The sequence below is a fragment of the Rhizopus delemar genome, genomic scaffold (assembly GCF_000149305.1).
Source record: "Rhizopus delemar RA 99-880 supercont3.19 genomic scaffold, whole genome shotgun sequence".
Lineage (NCBI taxonomy): Eukaryota > Fungi > Mucoromycota > Mucoromycetes > Mucorales > Rhizopodaceae > Rhizopus > Rhizopus delemar.
Genome location: NW_027137845.1, coordinates 49,032 through 64,132, shown reverse-complemented (window position 1 = coordinate 64,132; position 15,101 = coordinate 49,032). Strand labels below are relative to the sequence as shown.

Here is a 15,101-nt window from a genome sequence, read left to right as displayed (position 1 = left end):
GAGGTAACAGCTCGCAGACGTACATTGATTAATCAATAGATTCAAAGATATCTCGAATGTACTTTTTATCTAAGGCCCGAGCTTAAATATGCTCAGCAATCATCTTTAGTGGAAGGATTGAAATGTACACTGCTTATACCAATAATATTAGAGCTCATTTTGGCAGTCATTTTCGTCGAGTAATCAACTACTTATTGCAAATTCGCCAAAGAAAAGTTTACTTGATTAGGCAAAGACAAGAAGAAGGTGTAAACAATGAAGCAATCTCCAACAAAGTATATGAACAAATCACACTTCCGGCAAGACAGTTCAAAGAAATTTTATCTTCTAGAATTACTGATCCATCTCCTATCGAATTTCCTTCTCAAGACCCTATTTACAACCAGGCTTTTTAATGATTAACACCCATATTGACTTCGTATCCAGTCTGATACGCATTCGAACAAAACAATATTTATTATAATGTCAAATCTAACCCATATGAACATATGATGGTCTTCTAACAGCTTCGTCGTTTATTTGAAACTCTCAGATTACCTATTTTTAATTATTTTTCTCTTTGCAGAAACTGGATACCTGGCTAGGCAACAATTGATAGTAAAATCCTTTGTCAATATATTCTTGAGCGTCGGTGGACTAATGGCATCAATAAAATGAGTTCTGCAGCTTTGAAACCTCAAGAACTTGGTGTGTTTCGATTCTGAGGAACAATCCAAATAGTTGGTGTGGGTCTCACATTTCTTAAAAAAATACAAGATAGAAAGCATCAATATATTGGTCTTCAAAACACTTTCGTAGAACCTGAGCCTTGCATAACAGACCTTGATGCTCAACTACATGGAGAAATTATTGAGTGCTGTGTTACCAGTGACTTTGGAAGACGAAATCTTTTGAAATTTGTACATGAAAACTCTACCACAGTTTAGAAAGCATTAATGAGTTCACTATGATAGCACGTCCTTTGATAGAAAGTTAATGTTGATAGTACAGAGTACATTGAGATTTCACTGTCTGTAACAACTGCTGTTCTAGATAATGACGCTGATGAAAGGACTGAATCACGGGAAAGCCAATATATCGAAATGGACTAGGTGACGAATTGTTGTGCCATTTGAAATACCTTGTGCTGTTAGAAAAGCAATCCACTCTGGGTAGGAGCGTCCATCCAAAGAAAATGCTTCAGTCTTGTGGATATTAACTTTAGCATTGGATACAAACCCATATCGGTCTAAATGGTGGTGTAGGCGAAAGTAATCATCCTTAGAATGCAACAGGACACACACATCATCCGCATAGACAAGTACCTTTAAGGGAGGAGGCATAGTATTGGATGTTGTCGTGGTCGAATTACTCACAACTTGGAATTGGAAACCTTGAAAGGAAGAATCTTGGAGGATATATCGAAGAAACGGTTCCAGCACAATGTTGAAAAAAAGAGGCGATAATGAATCGCCTTGTTAAAGACCCAGATGCTGATCAAATCTGTTGGTAAAATGCCCAATAATATTGATTCACACCGTATTTCCAAAGAAAAGATTCTAAAGAGAATGAACCAAAGATGGAGGAAAACCAAAGGCCAACATCACTTGACGCAAGTACATAGGGTGGACACGATCATAGGCCTTTTCTTGATCTAATAAGAGACCAATCTCAGGTCGCCTTTGAACATGAGCTTGTTCCATGAATATGTTGAGAACCATGCCATTTTCGGCTATAAAGCGATCACCAAGAAAACCAGTTTGATAACGATTGATACTTGTTTCCATAACGGATCTCATCCGTTGGTTAATAATGCGTGTGTAGATCTTTGCATCACAGTTAATCAAGAAGATTGACCGCCAGTTTTTTAGAGTAGAGAGGTCCCCTTTCTTTGGTAGTAATCGTACACGTAAATCTTGCCATGATGATGGAAAGGAGCCAGCGGTTAAAGTCATGTTGTATATCTTGATAATAAGATCCTTTAACGGTGAGAACTGATAAATGAGATGCATGAAAACATAACCTAAACCACCCAATCCAGGACTACCTTGCCTTCCAATTACTTTCTCTGACTGTTCAATTGTGTTCTCAATCGTAATTGGTGAGATGAGGTAATGACGATCATTTTCATTTAATTGTGGTAGATCTGCTATATCTTGCAGATAGCAATCAATGTCATGCTCATCCACAGGTTCAACTGAATAAAGTTCTTGGTAGAATGCTTGACTAACCTCCATGAATTGCGTACGAGAGAAAACAGTCAATCCAGATGTAGAGTCCTGTAAAAAGTTTATGCTCTGTTCTGTGGTTTGTACCTGGTGTATCCGCTTGAGATAACTGGCCGATTTCTCTCCGAGTTCTCTCCAAAGTATTTCCCTATTTAATGCTACAATGTCTACCAACTCTTGCTGAAGAGATTCAATTTGTTGGTCCGTAACAGGAAGACACTGTAATAGTATGGATGTGGTTAGCTGGCTTCGAAGGAAAGCATTACGTTTGCGCTGTAAGACCTTAATTGTTTTTTACGCCAGTTGGTGTAGTCAATTGCATAGCGTTGAGTAAGTAACCGCATCTCAGGTTTGACATAGCCCCATTGTTCTTGTGCTGTCATCTGACTAGACAAAGAAGATACAATACCCGTGAGTCGTTGTTTTAGTTCTATGCGGTACTCTTTCTGTTGAGCCAAAATGGGGTTAGCACACCAGAGACTAAAACCAGTGAGAGTTTGGCCTAGGTTAATCGAAAGAGAAAGCAATTGATGATCAGTTCATGAAGAGTGTAGTTGGTGTATATCTGTAGACTTAAGTATTGGGCGCATCTGGTTACTAATGAAAATGTAATCGATTGTAGAGTAGATCTCATCATTGCGACGGAAAGTTGGGATATTACTATTGTCTCCACTATGCATCACGTTATAAAAGGATTCTTCCAGATATGTTACCCATTTTAGAGATGCTTGAGCTGACAAGTTAAGACGATGATAAGAATAATTGTAATCGTCAACGATAATGATCCGGCGAGGGTCAATATCAGATACAGAAGTGAAGGCATCTAATACAGAATCAAAAGACTTTCTTCTGTCCTTACCTGTAGAAGCTGGAGTATACATCACTAGTACATGGAAAGGAGCATAAAAGTTCTGTGAATGACTGATTTTGGATAGAACAATGCGAGGGTTTGACGGAATCAGGTTATCTGACAGTTGATAGTTGGAAGAAAAGGAAAGAAAGCCACAATGGCGAATCCGTAGGGACTGAGATGCTTGAAATTGTATATTGATAGTTTACATGGTCTGTGTTGGTGTGTGTTTCTTGAAAGGCTATTATATTGAAGTTTAAAGAGCATAAGTAACGTATGAAATTAGATTGTTTTTGGGTATCATGGGTCTTCACCAAACTGTTACAGCCCAATGAATAAATGTTGAATAATAGTTCTTTTGATCTATTATTCACTATTGCTTAGACTGAGTTAGAGCAATATCAATGTTGAATACTGTGATGCCATGCTGCTGATCACTAGGGATGCATGCTTGTATTGGTGATCCCAGATTATCTAAAGAGCTATGACGAAAGTTATATCCTGTAGGGGCGTCCTTAAGATGGCTATCCATGGCAGCCTGATGTTGAGACTGAGGAATGTTTTTGGTGGCTTGGCCCACAATAACTATGTCTGTAGCAACATATGGATTGTCGGTATTTCCAGCATTAATTTCCATTTGAATATCATCTTGTGGTTCAGCGGTTACTGTGAAGAGAGCTTTCAAAACCTTTTGAGTAGATACTAAGATAGAGCCCTCCTCAGTTGTTAGCAAGGTAGAGAAATGAATTCTTGGGTCATCACCAGATTCGTTCTGAATAGTACGTTTACATTTCATAATATTCGAAGTGAGAGGTTGGGGGGAGAAGTGCTAGACATAGTTATGTCACTAGAAGCTTAGCTCAACTGGACCTCACCTTGATCTATTCTGTTCTGTGGAGCAGTAGGAGTTTTCCTGGCCTTTTTAAATGGCTTATTCTTGCTTTTTGTGCATTCAGCAGCAATACGGCCACTAGCGTGACAGTTCCAACAAACACGGGATAAACGTTTCTTTAGACATCAGGGGACGGCATGTCCTTCAGCATGACAATAGCGACAGTAGGTGGGCATGTCACTTCAAACAGCATAAAAGCTTTCATCTTCTGACTGGTACCAAGGAAGATGGTGAGAAAGAGGAGAGAAGCTATCATCATTTTTTGGGACGCTCAATATAGCATAGCCCCCCGTACCCATATAGGTGCCGGTGTGGGATTCTCATAGGATGCCCAAGTCAAGAACAGAGTCATAAGGTTCCAACTTCATTTTCAATTGTTCCTTAAGAATTTCCTCTTTAAGAAAAGGAAAGTTCGATAATCAAATTCGAACTAAAGGGACTACTTGGGACCAGAGCATATTTTTCAATTTGGTAGGAGGCTCTGGTGTCTATAGTCGCTACGTGACTGTGTTGACCGACTAGTTTGGTATTTTATTAGAAAGAACCATGATATAGAAAGCAATCTATAAGGGAGTTATTTCTAGTGAGGAAGTGTTTTTGGATGACGGGCAAAGTTACAAACGACCGTACGCAAATAAAGAATTTATAATGTGCAAAGAAGAAAATATATTTACGCAAGTAATACTTAAAAGTGCGCAACCCAAAAGTTACAATACGCAATTTTAGTACAAAAATCCAATAGTGAAAATTTTCTCAAACTAAAAAAAAAATTTTTTTTTTTTGCAAATATAAATAACCCACGGATTTCTTTTAGTAAATTTTCATATTCTTCTATTATAAAAAATGACAGATACGTTATTACTGGCTCAACCATTTGACTTGGAGAGTTTTTTAAATGAACCAACTGAGTTAATAGATTCAACAATGAGTGATGCTGAATTATTTAACATACTTGGATTAAATGATATTCCGTTATCATTGGAAGAAGAAGAAGAAGAAGAAGAAGAAGAAGAAGAAGAGGAAGAAGAAGTTGATGAAGTAGAGCAAGAGTTATTTTTTCCTTTAGAAGAAATGGGATCGTTAAAATCGAAATTTGTAGAAGAAGATATTGATGTACTAATGCAACAACCTTCTATTTTATCAGATGAAGAAATAAGATTAACTCTTGATTTGATATGTTGTTAAAGAAACTGATAATACATGCTTTGTAAATACACATTCATACGCAAGCCATTCTAGTTTCATTTATTACCATTTTTGTAAATAAATTTTTTTTTTTTTTGCATAAATTATGAAACTCTATGCATTTTTGACATGGGTAATACATTTGTTAATTATTATTTTTGACTGGTAAACTTAAAATACAATCGAAAAGCCACTTGAGTAAAAGTTTGCTCAATGTCGTATCTATTTGCTGAAAGGCTTTGAAAAAGTTTTTTTTTACTAAAACTTAGCTCAAACATTTTTCTTAAAAATGTTTCAAAAAGAATGTGAGAGTAACGACTGGTTCCTGTGATACATTTGCTGCAATTACGTGGTTGGCGGAAAAAAAATTTTTGTTGTGAAGACAACCGATCGTCTTTTTTTTTTTTTTTTTTTTTTTTTTTTTTTTTCGGACAATGTATCCGAAGAATATAAAAATCCAACTCTACACTCAGCTGTTTAAAGTTTCTTGTGCTACAAATAGATTTCTATGTAATATTTTCATGACAAATACTATTTTTATTGTAGAAAATCAGCTTTTGGATATTACTTGGGCCAAGTGTATATTATTTTATAAGTTTTATGTCTTTCTGTAGTTTCTTTTTCTTATTTTTAAAATAAATTTTTTTTTGTTTGTAACTCGGTTCTCCTTTTTTTAGTTTAACGGAGAATATAATGTTTCATGTTGCAAATTAAAGATCATTGAGAATATCCATCTTTCTGAATAAGTAACGTTAACAAGGCAAAATATAAAGCTGAATAAAATAAATAAACTTGTTCTACATCCTTTTTTTGTGTAGTTGCCTTTGTAAAATTTGACACACCTTTTTTTTTTCTTTTAAAAAGAAAGGTTGCACGGATAACCTTAATAACTTCTTTCCCCCCCTCAAAAAAAAAAGATCGACACATGTAGGACAAATCCTATTACTAGAAATGTCTCTAATCAATTTATAAGATAAACATATTCTTTTAAAAAAATATACAGTTTCAACCCTTACATTTGTAAATTGAGTTCTTTCCATTTAAAATATAATAAACATTATCTCTGTGCACTCTGATTTGATAACAGAAGGCAAATGACGAACTTCTTTATATTTTGAAATCTTTTTTTTTTTTTTTTTTTTTTTGGGATATTTTGTCTATAGAAAAGAACGTCATAAAAGCAAAGATTCTCTCTCTTTTTTTTTTAAAAAAAAAAAATAACGCAAGTAAAACATGAAGTGAACAAAAGATAAAACCAGTTTATCTTTTTTTTTTTTAATAAAAAGGAAATATACATAAAATGAATGAGAAAAGAAAAAAGGGAAAGAAAATGAGGGAAAGGAGGGGTTGAAGATATACAAAAGAAATTAATAAAAGTTACCAAGGGCAGTAGGGGTAGCAGTAGTAGCAGTAGTAGTCATTGTATTTGGATGAAATGGATATTGTAGTATGTTATTCTGAAATTGTTCTTGTTGCAATGCTGCTTCTGCTGCCTTTTTTGCACTTTCTCTTTCCTTCTTTTGACGTCTCCATTCTTTTCTCATCTCTTTAAATTCACTTGGCTGACGTTTAGGTCCCTTGAAATATCGGATGTTTAATTATTAAATTACAAAGAGAGTATAATAAACTTACATGTTGTTGCATACTCACATGAGCATTCAAGTGGTTCAGTGTACCATAGGATTTAGTACAGCCAGGAAAATTACAGTGATAGAGACGTTCAATTTCATCATATCTTCTACGAGGTCTCTTTTTTTGATTTGTACCAGGAATAGCTACAAATGAATAGACTTTATCTGATGAACTGGATGACACACTTTCTTGTCTTTGTCTCATCATCAATTGTTGAGGATCAGTCAGAGATGAAGAGATCAAGTTAAACATGGGTGGATCAATCATACTAGGATCTAATGGATTATTATTATACAAGATGGCTTCAGTGGGTAAGACATGGTTCGTGTCATAAACAGCTGTAGTTGTTGTTGTTACTGGTAAAAATGTTCCTGTGTCTTGATGTTGAACAAGTGGTTGTGCTGTAGTAGTAATAGCGGTTGCCATAGCAGCCGCTGTTGTTTCAATAGCAGTGCTAATATTTTCTTGTTCTTGCTTTATTTCAGTTGTTAATAATTGTGATAAAGGAGGTAAAGATGGAAGTTCTAATTGATGTAAAAAAGAAGCTGCTTGTTGTCTTCTCTCTAAAAGACCACTTGAAGTCGTATTAGATAATAAATTAGGTTCATTAAATGTAGTTTTAAACACTGTTGATTGAGCCATTCTATTTGAAATATATAAAATAAAAGAAATAAAATAAAAAATACAAGTTTAATAAGTAAAAACATTAAGGAGTTCGGAAATTCAATCTATGACGTCAAACATGTCTTACAAAAAATATTTTTTTTCGGAGTTGGGGGGGGATAGAAGGGGGGGGGGAAAGGAAAGAGGGATCAAAGGCTTTTTTTTTTAGAGAACAAGTTGGGGAAATAAAAGATAAATCTATTTGTCACTTTTTTTTCATTTTATATAAAAATAGTGAATAATAAATTAATAAAATAAAGTATGGACCTTTGCTATAGTTAACATAAAGATACTTACATCATCTTCAAAGCGTCCCGATATTTTGAATGGTAGAAAGAAATCGGAGAATGAATATTAAAAAGTATTTTTGTTTACCCGTAAAAAAAAGGTACAAATCAAATGTTTAAATAATAAAGGATACAATACGAATCATAAACATAAATCGATCATTTATTAAATAGAATTTAAATCACTAGTCTCTCTCTCTTTTTGTTCCTAGATTGATGGTCGTTTTCCTTATAATAAAGCAGTCTTCTCCTTAGGGTTCATCGTTCATCAATTATACTTTTACATTGTGAGTATCAATAAAAGCTTCTTAAACATTTTTACATGTATTTTTTATATTATTTACAAGTATTTACAGTATTTTTCATTAAACTATTTTTCATAAAGCTTGATTCTTGTATATTTCTTCTTTTTTGATGGCAGAAGAATACAAATGTTTCTTTATAAACCTATGCTCAAGGAACTTTCTGTTTCAAAATAAGGGGATTAATGTACATTTTGCTTTAATTTCTGCATAATCTATCTTTATGTTTACATTGTACTTTTATTATCCAAACAATCCACTTTTTAATTATTTTTCTTAGTCTCGCAATCATTGTTCTATACATATTGACCCATCCTTTTCTCAAAATCATATTATTCTCACTGTTCATACTTTAGCATGTTATAAGCATAATCTTCTAAACAGATCTAATCCATAAGCAAAAGTTTAGTATTTTACAATCGCTCAAAGAACTAGTTTATTTAAAGAATAAAATGAACTCTTTAATTAAAGAGTACGAGTAACTTGCCAGACACGGATGATGTTATCAGTGTAGCCAGAGAAGAGGGTAGCACCATCAGCACTCCAGGCAACAGACAAACATTCAGGATCAGGGTTCTTTCTCTTACCCAATTGAGCAAATTCAGGACGGAGTTCATCAACAATGGATTTGGTTTCGAGATCCCAGATCTTGATACCGTTAGCAGTGGCAGCACAGAGCCAGTAACGGTTAGGAGAGAAAGTGAGAGCATTAACGGGAGCGTTGGCTTCAAGAGAATAGAGGTGCTTGGCTTCGGCAAGATCCCAGAGCATGACAACACCGTCCTTACCAGCAGAGGCGCAGAGAGAACCATCGGGAGAGATGGTAACAGTGTTGACATTACCGTTGTGACCAATGAAGTTGGTACGAAGCTTCAATTTGGTAAGATCCCAAACCTTAACAATTTTATCCCAACCACCAGAAACAATGACGGGAGTAGCAGGGTTAGGAGAGAAACGAACACAAGAGACCCATTCAGAGTGACCGTCTTCGGTGATGTTGTACTTGCATTCACCAAGAGTGTTCCACAACTTGATGGACTTGTCACGAGAACCGGAAACAATTTGACGGTTGTCGGCAGAGAAAGAGACAGAAAGAACATCATTGGTGTGGCCAACGAAACGACGGGTGGTATTTCCGCTGTTCAAATCCCAAAGACGCAAAGTATGATCCCAAGAAGCGGACAAAGCGAATTGGCCATCAGAAGAGATGGCAAGGTCTTCAATGAAGTGAGAGTGACCAACAAGAGACTTGCGGGGTACACCATAGTTTACTTCATCTCTAATTTTTTATTTATCAGTTGTATTATTCATACCATATTCGCTCATTTTCATTCAACATACCTGGTAAGGTTCCAAACAATGATAGTCTTATCACGGGAGGCAGACAAAACCATGTCAGGGGCCTCAGAGGTGGTAGCAATAGCAGTGACTATAAATTTGTATCAACATCACTTCTTTATCCTCCTCAAAAAAAAAAAAAGCTATAAACTTACCCCAGTTGCCATGACCTGTTTACATAAAAATAAAAAAATAAAAGAGTTTAGCAAAATTCACAATAGTTTCAACGAACGATTACATGTGAGAAGAATGACTTAAATTGTTCGATTATAAAAAAAAATCCATTTTTTATCTAAATCCATCCATCCATTTTCTTTTACATCATTCATCTCGTATCCATGTAATCGTTCATCCATCATTTACTACACACCTTCAAGTGTTCCGCGGAGAGTGAGAGTATCCATATTGTCAGTAGAAAAAGAGGAGGATTGAGGACTACCTTTGTTCTTTCTGTACTTTGTACCCTTCATTTCCAATTTTCTAGCGGACAATTAAAAAAAGTATTTTAGTTGACCAATCAATTTTATTTATTTATTTTTTAAAATGCAAAAGTAATTATTTGGATTTCTTTTGGAACTGTAATCTTGATTCATAATAATCCAACAACTAAAATAAATATACAAGAGTTAGCAATACACTTTTTATTTTATTTTTTTTGAATTACCAATTTGGGATGTTTTTTCTTTATGCAATTTGTACTATAAAGAGCCAACATGCCATCATTCCTATATTGTATATAATTAGATTTTTTTCTTCTTCTTCTTGATATTACCATTTAATTAAAGCCTCAAGTTGCCCATCCTTTGCTTTTTGAACTTTGATAAGATCAGATACTTCTTTGATCCAATCAACATCCATTCTGTATTCAGGATCACTGATAATATCTTCTTCATCGTATTCGTCAGAATCATCAGAGCCTTCAATTTGCTCAATTTTAGTAGCTTCTTTCTTTTCTTTAGCGTTTTCTTCATCGATTCTCTTTTGTCCTGCCTTTTCTTTTTCTTTATCTGCAGCTCTTTCTTCTTTAGCTCTTTCTTCTTTAGCTCTTTCTTCTTCAGTTTTCTTTTCATTCTTTACTTGATTAGCAGGCTTTTCAAGTTCTTCATCTGATTCAAGTTCCTCAGATTTTATAGTAGGAATACGACGACCAGCAGATTTTCTAATCACTTTTTCTTCTTCAAAATCTGCTGCTTCTTTTGATTCCTCTTCTTCGTCTTCCTCTTCCTTATCTTCTAGAGCTGGCTCTGCTTTTTTCTTTTTTTCAGCACTAGAACTTGCCATTTTTTTTCGTTTGCTGCTTTCTTGAGGAGGACTAATATTCCTAGCTCTCTTTTTTCCTTGTGTTTCCTTTTTGGTAATTGTCTTCTTACCAAGGAGTCTATCGCGTTCTTGTAAGCCGCCATGAAGATCCCAATACTTTGCAACTAATTCTTCTGCATTAACCCTACGTGCAATTATTTAATTTCAAGTTTATACATTGACGTTATTGAATTTATTACACTGCAGAGCTTGGCTCCCACGTATTGTCATCATCCGAATATCCTTTCCATTTGATTAAATACACAAGTTTCTTTTTCTATTAAAAAAAAAAAAAAAAAAAAAAAAAAAAAAAAAAACGCGCTTAAAGAGGAGAATTGGAATTAAAATGCTTAATTGCTTACAGCTTTACCGGTCAGCTTATGATCAACTATTCCTTCAACTTCGTATTCTTCTGGTTCTTCGTCTTTATTTTGTTTGGCCATTAGTTGCTACTAGTGATAAAAGAAAGGAAAACACACTTTGCAGACGACTTTATAAAGTATTCACTAGAAAATCGTCACATGAAGTATTCTGAATTTGAAAACAATTGAAAGCCACACAATTGAAGCCTTTACAAGATAGTCAAGCCAAAATGACAATTCAAATAAAAAAAATATATTTCTTTTAATAATTATTTCATTCTCTATTCTACTTTTTAAATAATTGATAGACCTATGACATTTCTTTTCTGAAATAAAAAAGAAAAAAAAAAGAAAAAAAATTGCCAAACAGTTTTATATCAAACAAAAAATCAACATTGGTGGAATTCAATATTATTCTTAAATTAAATGTGCTTATAAAAACTATTTACACAAATAAGTGCCTATTATATCCAAGTTCTTGCGTTTCAAAACTACTTGTTATCATATAATAATTGGCTCAGTAGTAAGATACACGAGATTTATTGATTATAAAAAAGCTTATTCCAAATCTACAAAGGAAACACATATACATAACCTTTAATCCACCTATTGATTTCCTTTTATTTTTAATAGTAAATATGAAGAGATAAGCCATTCGATTTAATCGTTTTGCTTTGTATTACCACAAAGGTCCTAGTTTATAAAGTGATTTTAGCTAGTACAACTGATAAGTTTTTTGCTTTATTTATAATCATAAACATAAGGATTATTTTATTAGATCTTTTTTACTCCAAGAATTGTTCTTATTCTAAATCTCATTGAATCTTACCGCTTAATTTGAATCTATGTGACAAAAAAAAGCTTGTTTTTTCTATTGATCCACATATCTACGTGCAACTATAACATTTTACATTTCTGTAACAATTCATATATATTCTCCTATCTTCTTTTTCCACACTCCTTCACTCTAACCTCTCATTTCCACATTTCACGCATTTGATAGACGCCAATATTTGAAAATGTAAATATCCACTGTGAATCAGGATTCAGTGGCGATTATGTAAAAGAATACTAAATAGTTAAATGTGTAAGATACAATTTGATATTTCAACAAAATGAAAACTTTATTAGCTTCTTTTAAATTCCACATATGAAAATATTGTATAAGAATGAGAAGCAAAATTGGTGAGGAGTGCATAATCTCATATAAGACACATAAGACAGTTATAAGAACAGCCTTGTGTATTTCTCAAACATCATAATACGGAGAAAATTAAAGTTGAACTGTTGACTAGTTGCATACAAATTATTCCAGCGAATTATAGGAAAGAACTAGAAGAGTTTGAGTGATTCTACTTTTTTTTTTTTTGTAAAAGGAGGATTTTATTTAGGTGCCGCATAGCGTACACCATTGTAAGGGGTAAATAAAGTACAATCAGTTTTTGTTTTGCTTTTTTTTTTTTTTTTTTTTTTTTTGTTAGTTTGTTTTTGTTATTTTTGAATTGCAATCTGTGCTAAGTGTGATAATGTCAAAGAAACCTGAGGTAGAGAACTGAGAAGAAACACCCTATGGATTAGCCTTGTAGTAAGCGACTATTGTTTTCTTTGTGAATCTCGAGGATTTGCCTAGTGGCTCTTGCTACCACTTCCTGAGGCCAGAATTGGTGGTCTTCAAAAATAAATTTCCAGTGAAGTTGCCATAGAGAGAGCAGCACAGAAGCGATGATATCCAAGTAGGTCACAGAGAGTGAAGGAGCGACTTCAACGTCACAGGAAGGAGGGAGTTGAATGAGGCTATAAGTCAACTTGGCAGGATCCACGAAAAAGCGAGAAGAAATTGTTTGCCAGATTTCATGTTTGAAGGGACAAGACCAGACAAAGTGTTCTTCAGAATCGACACCGCCACAATATACACAATCAGGGTCTCGATTGAGTGATTCTACTTGAACACAAGTCTATACACAGCTTTTATAAATTGTGTCTGACTTTATTTATCACAATGGCAGGATTTCAGTACCCAAAAGTTCATTTTTTTCTTTTGTCAAAAATTGGATTCCCTTTAAATGAAGGGATTACCTGCAAGACCGACTTAATTCAAGTGATTGTTGTTTAGGAAGACTTAATAAAGCCTGGAGTATGATCATGCCCGTAAATAAAAGAGCAGGTATGAAAGAAGAGGTCCAGAGAGTGAGACAGTAGAATTTTTTTCTTCTTCTTTTTACGCATGTTGATTTAAAACTAAAAGGAAAAAAACGATGAGAAAGTAAGACTTCCATTCACTCTTTTTGAATGTCTTTTTTTCTTGGAACACTACGCATACCCCTGTTTTATCCAACTTTTTCTTTTTATCTTATCAGGTCAGTTATGATGCAAAGATTGATTGTTCTTTAACATTTGCTTGAAGCAACTTATGCAAAAAGAGGATAAGGTATAAATGTAGTTCACATTAATCTTCAAAACTATGTCTGCCTCTTCTACATGCTTAGCAAAGAAGCAAAGAGTTGCCCCCTTTTTTTGCGGCTTTCTAGAAGAAACCTGAAACAAGATTTACCTTTTCAAGTTTTTGAATATTCATCACACTTTTTTTTTTAGTTTGATGTTCAACAACAAAAAGGCTTTATGTAATGTACCACATATCTCTTTCTATTCTTTAACATGGTCTTCGTATTCTTCTTTCTCAACCCTTTCTCAGTTTCAACGTTAACATCGTTGATGCTGTTGGCACAAGATGAATTTTTAGATTTTACTTGTATAGATAAATCATGCTTTATTTTCCCAAAGAAAAACAGAACAAAGTAAAATGATAGGGGCTAGTAAACTTCGGCTATATCATAATTAGTGTGATAGATCAAAAGGCTATTGTAAAAGAGGATGGCAAGATATTTCTAATCAGCTCTCCCTTAATCTCTTGTAACGATATATCGCCATTTGTATTCATTTAAAATCCGTGACTGCACAGGAGAAGGAGCGTGTTAAACACCTTAAGGTCATAACTGAAGTCGTAAAAAAAAAGTCTGGAAAATGCAACGCTTATATACTTTTATCTCTTCTCAATAAACTAGTTTAAGTACTTTGAACTCAACAACTATTAGTCAGAATGAATAACCTTTGTTGATGGCTTCATTGACTTTGTCTTATCTCTTTAAACCGTGTCAACCTTTTAGACGTTTGAATCTGTCTTTGGGTAATTACTCTCCATTGTCAAAAGCTCGATTTTGACAAGTCAATATTAGAACCTGTTATGATGAGATCCGACAGGTGAATACTGGATTTTTATCAAGTATTCTCATCTTCTGAAGTGATAGGTCTCATCAATACCTGGAAAAAAAAAAAAAAAAAATCGAAAAGGAAATTGCTTCATAAAATTTTGTCGAAGGTAAAAAAATAATGAGTCCTATTGAGTCCTACGGGTCATATACTGCCTTGTAATTAAGTTTCTTGTCCGAAAAAATAAAACATAAAATAAAAAAGCGAATAGCTTTAGATTGGGTTTGGTTAGTGATTTTAATGCTACAACTTCAACTATTTCCCTAGACATCACTTTGATCATGCTCATAACTGTTATGTTCTGGTAAGGTAATTATCAAAATAGCAATAAAACCAAAAGAATACTTTTTGAGACTGAACTGTATTTAAGACAATCTTAATTGTTCAAAAAGAAATCATTACAAAGTCTACTATTTATATTCTTCTATCAGTTGGCGGGTAAATGAGTAGTTATGAGCGTAGATCCAATCATTGACACGTTTGATTGAAGAATGATCACTGAATCGATTATGAAAATTTTTAATTCATTGTTTTTATAGATCTTATTGTTCTTTAAATGATCTGGGAGAGTTGTCCCGTCTTCATTGAGAGGAAAGATATATTTATATGAAATGCCTCCAGTCAGATCAAAGTTGACTAGGTACCTGATCCATTATTATTCATTTACAGAAATGATGAATAGTAAAGATCATGACTTATTTAGTATTCATGTTTACTTTATAGAATGAATCGAATAGTGATAGTTGTTGTAGAACAGTAACTGATTGTAGCTGACATTAATAAATATAAGTCTTAATACAAGATCATAATTAAAATA

At 33.8% G+C, this 15,101-nt stretch overlaps 6 protein-coding genes across 6 annotated transcripts; 1 reads left to right on the top strand and 5 right to left on the bottom strand.

The window, feature by feature from the left end:
- Window positions 1-1,538: 1,538 nt before the first annotated feature.
- Window positions 1,539-3,853, bottom strand: RO3G_16153 (uncharacterized protein; the record flags this gene model as incomplete). Its single annotated transcript, XM_067670737.1, has 6 exons — window positions 1,539-2,258; window positions 2,379-2,426; window positions 2,474-2,709; window positions 2,806-3,090; window positions 3,267-3,298; window positions 3,432-3,853. 6 exons carry the CDS (start codon window positions 3,851-3,853, stop codon window positions 1,539-1,541), a joined length of 1,743 nt encoding a protein of 580 aa, XP_067526838.1.
- A 1,020-nt stretch (window positions 3,854-4,873) lies between these two features.
- RO3G_16152 (uncharacterized protein) lies at window positions 4,874-5,134 on the top strand (the record flags this gene model as incomplete). Its single annotated transcript, XM_067670736.1, has 1 exon — window positions 4,874-5,134. One exon carries the CDS (start codon window positions 4,874-4,876, stop codon window positions 5,132-5,134), a length of 261 nt encoding a protein of 86 aa, XP_067526837.1.
- A 1,367-nt stretch (window positions 5,135-6,501) lies between these two features.
- Window positions 6,502-7,033, bottom strand: RO3G_16151 (uncharacterized protein; the record flags this gene model as incomplete). Its single annotated transcript, XM_067670735.1, has 2 exons — window positions 6,502-6,711; window positions 6,767-7,033. 2 exons carry the CDS (start codon window positions 7,031-7,033, stop codon window positions 6,502-6,504), a joined length of 477 nt encoding a protein of 158 aa, XP_067526836.1.
- Window positions 7,034-8,483: 1,450 nt separating this feature from the next.
- On the bottom strand, window positions 8,484-9,412 carry RO3G_16150 (40S ribosomal protein RACK1; the record flags this gene model as incomplete). The annotated part of the gene is made up of 2 exons (XM_067670734.1): window positions 8,484-9,297; window positions 9,360-9,412. The coding sequence occupies 2 exons, from the start codon at window positions 9,410-9,412 to the stop codon at window positions 8,484-8,486; spliced, it is 867 nt and encodes a 288-aa protein (XP_067526835.1).
- A 499-nt stretch (window positions 9,413-9,911) lies between these two features.
- On the bottom strand, window positions 9,912-11,098 carry RO3G_16149 (uncharacterized protein; the record flags this gene model as incomplete). Its single annotated transcript, XM_067670733.1, has 5 exons — window positions 9,912-9,962; window positions 10,021-10,081; window positions 10,129-10,800; window positions 10,856-10,932; window positions 11,018-11,098. The coding sequence occupies 5 exons, from the start codon at window positions 11,096-11,098 to the stop codon at window positions 9,912-9,914; spliced, it is 942 nt and encodes a 313-aa protein (XP_067526834.1).
- Window positions 11,099-12,591: 1,493 nt separating this feature from the next.
- On the bottom strand, window positions 12,592-13,046 carry RO3G_16148 (uncharacterized protein; the record flags this gene model as incomplete). The annotated part of the gene is made up of 2 exons (XM_067670732.1): window positions 12,592-12,972; window positions 13,035-13,046. The coding sequence occupies 2 exons, from the start codon at window positions 13,044-13,046 to the stop codon at window positions 12,592-12,594; spliced, it is 393 nt and encodes a 130-aa protein (XP_067526833.1).
- Between the last annotated feature and the right edge of the window lie 2,055 nt (window positions 13,047-15,101).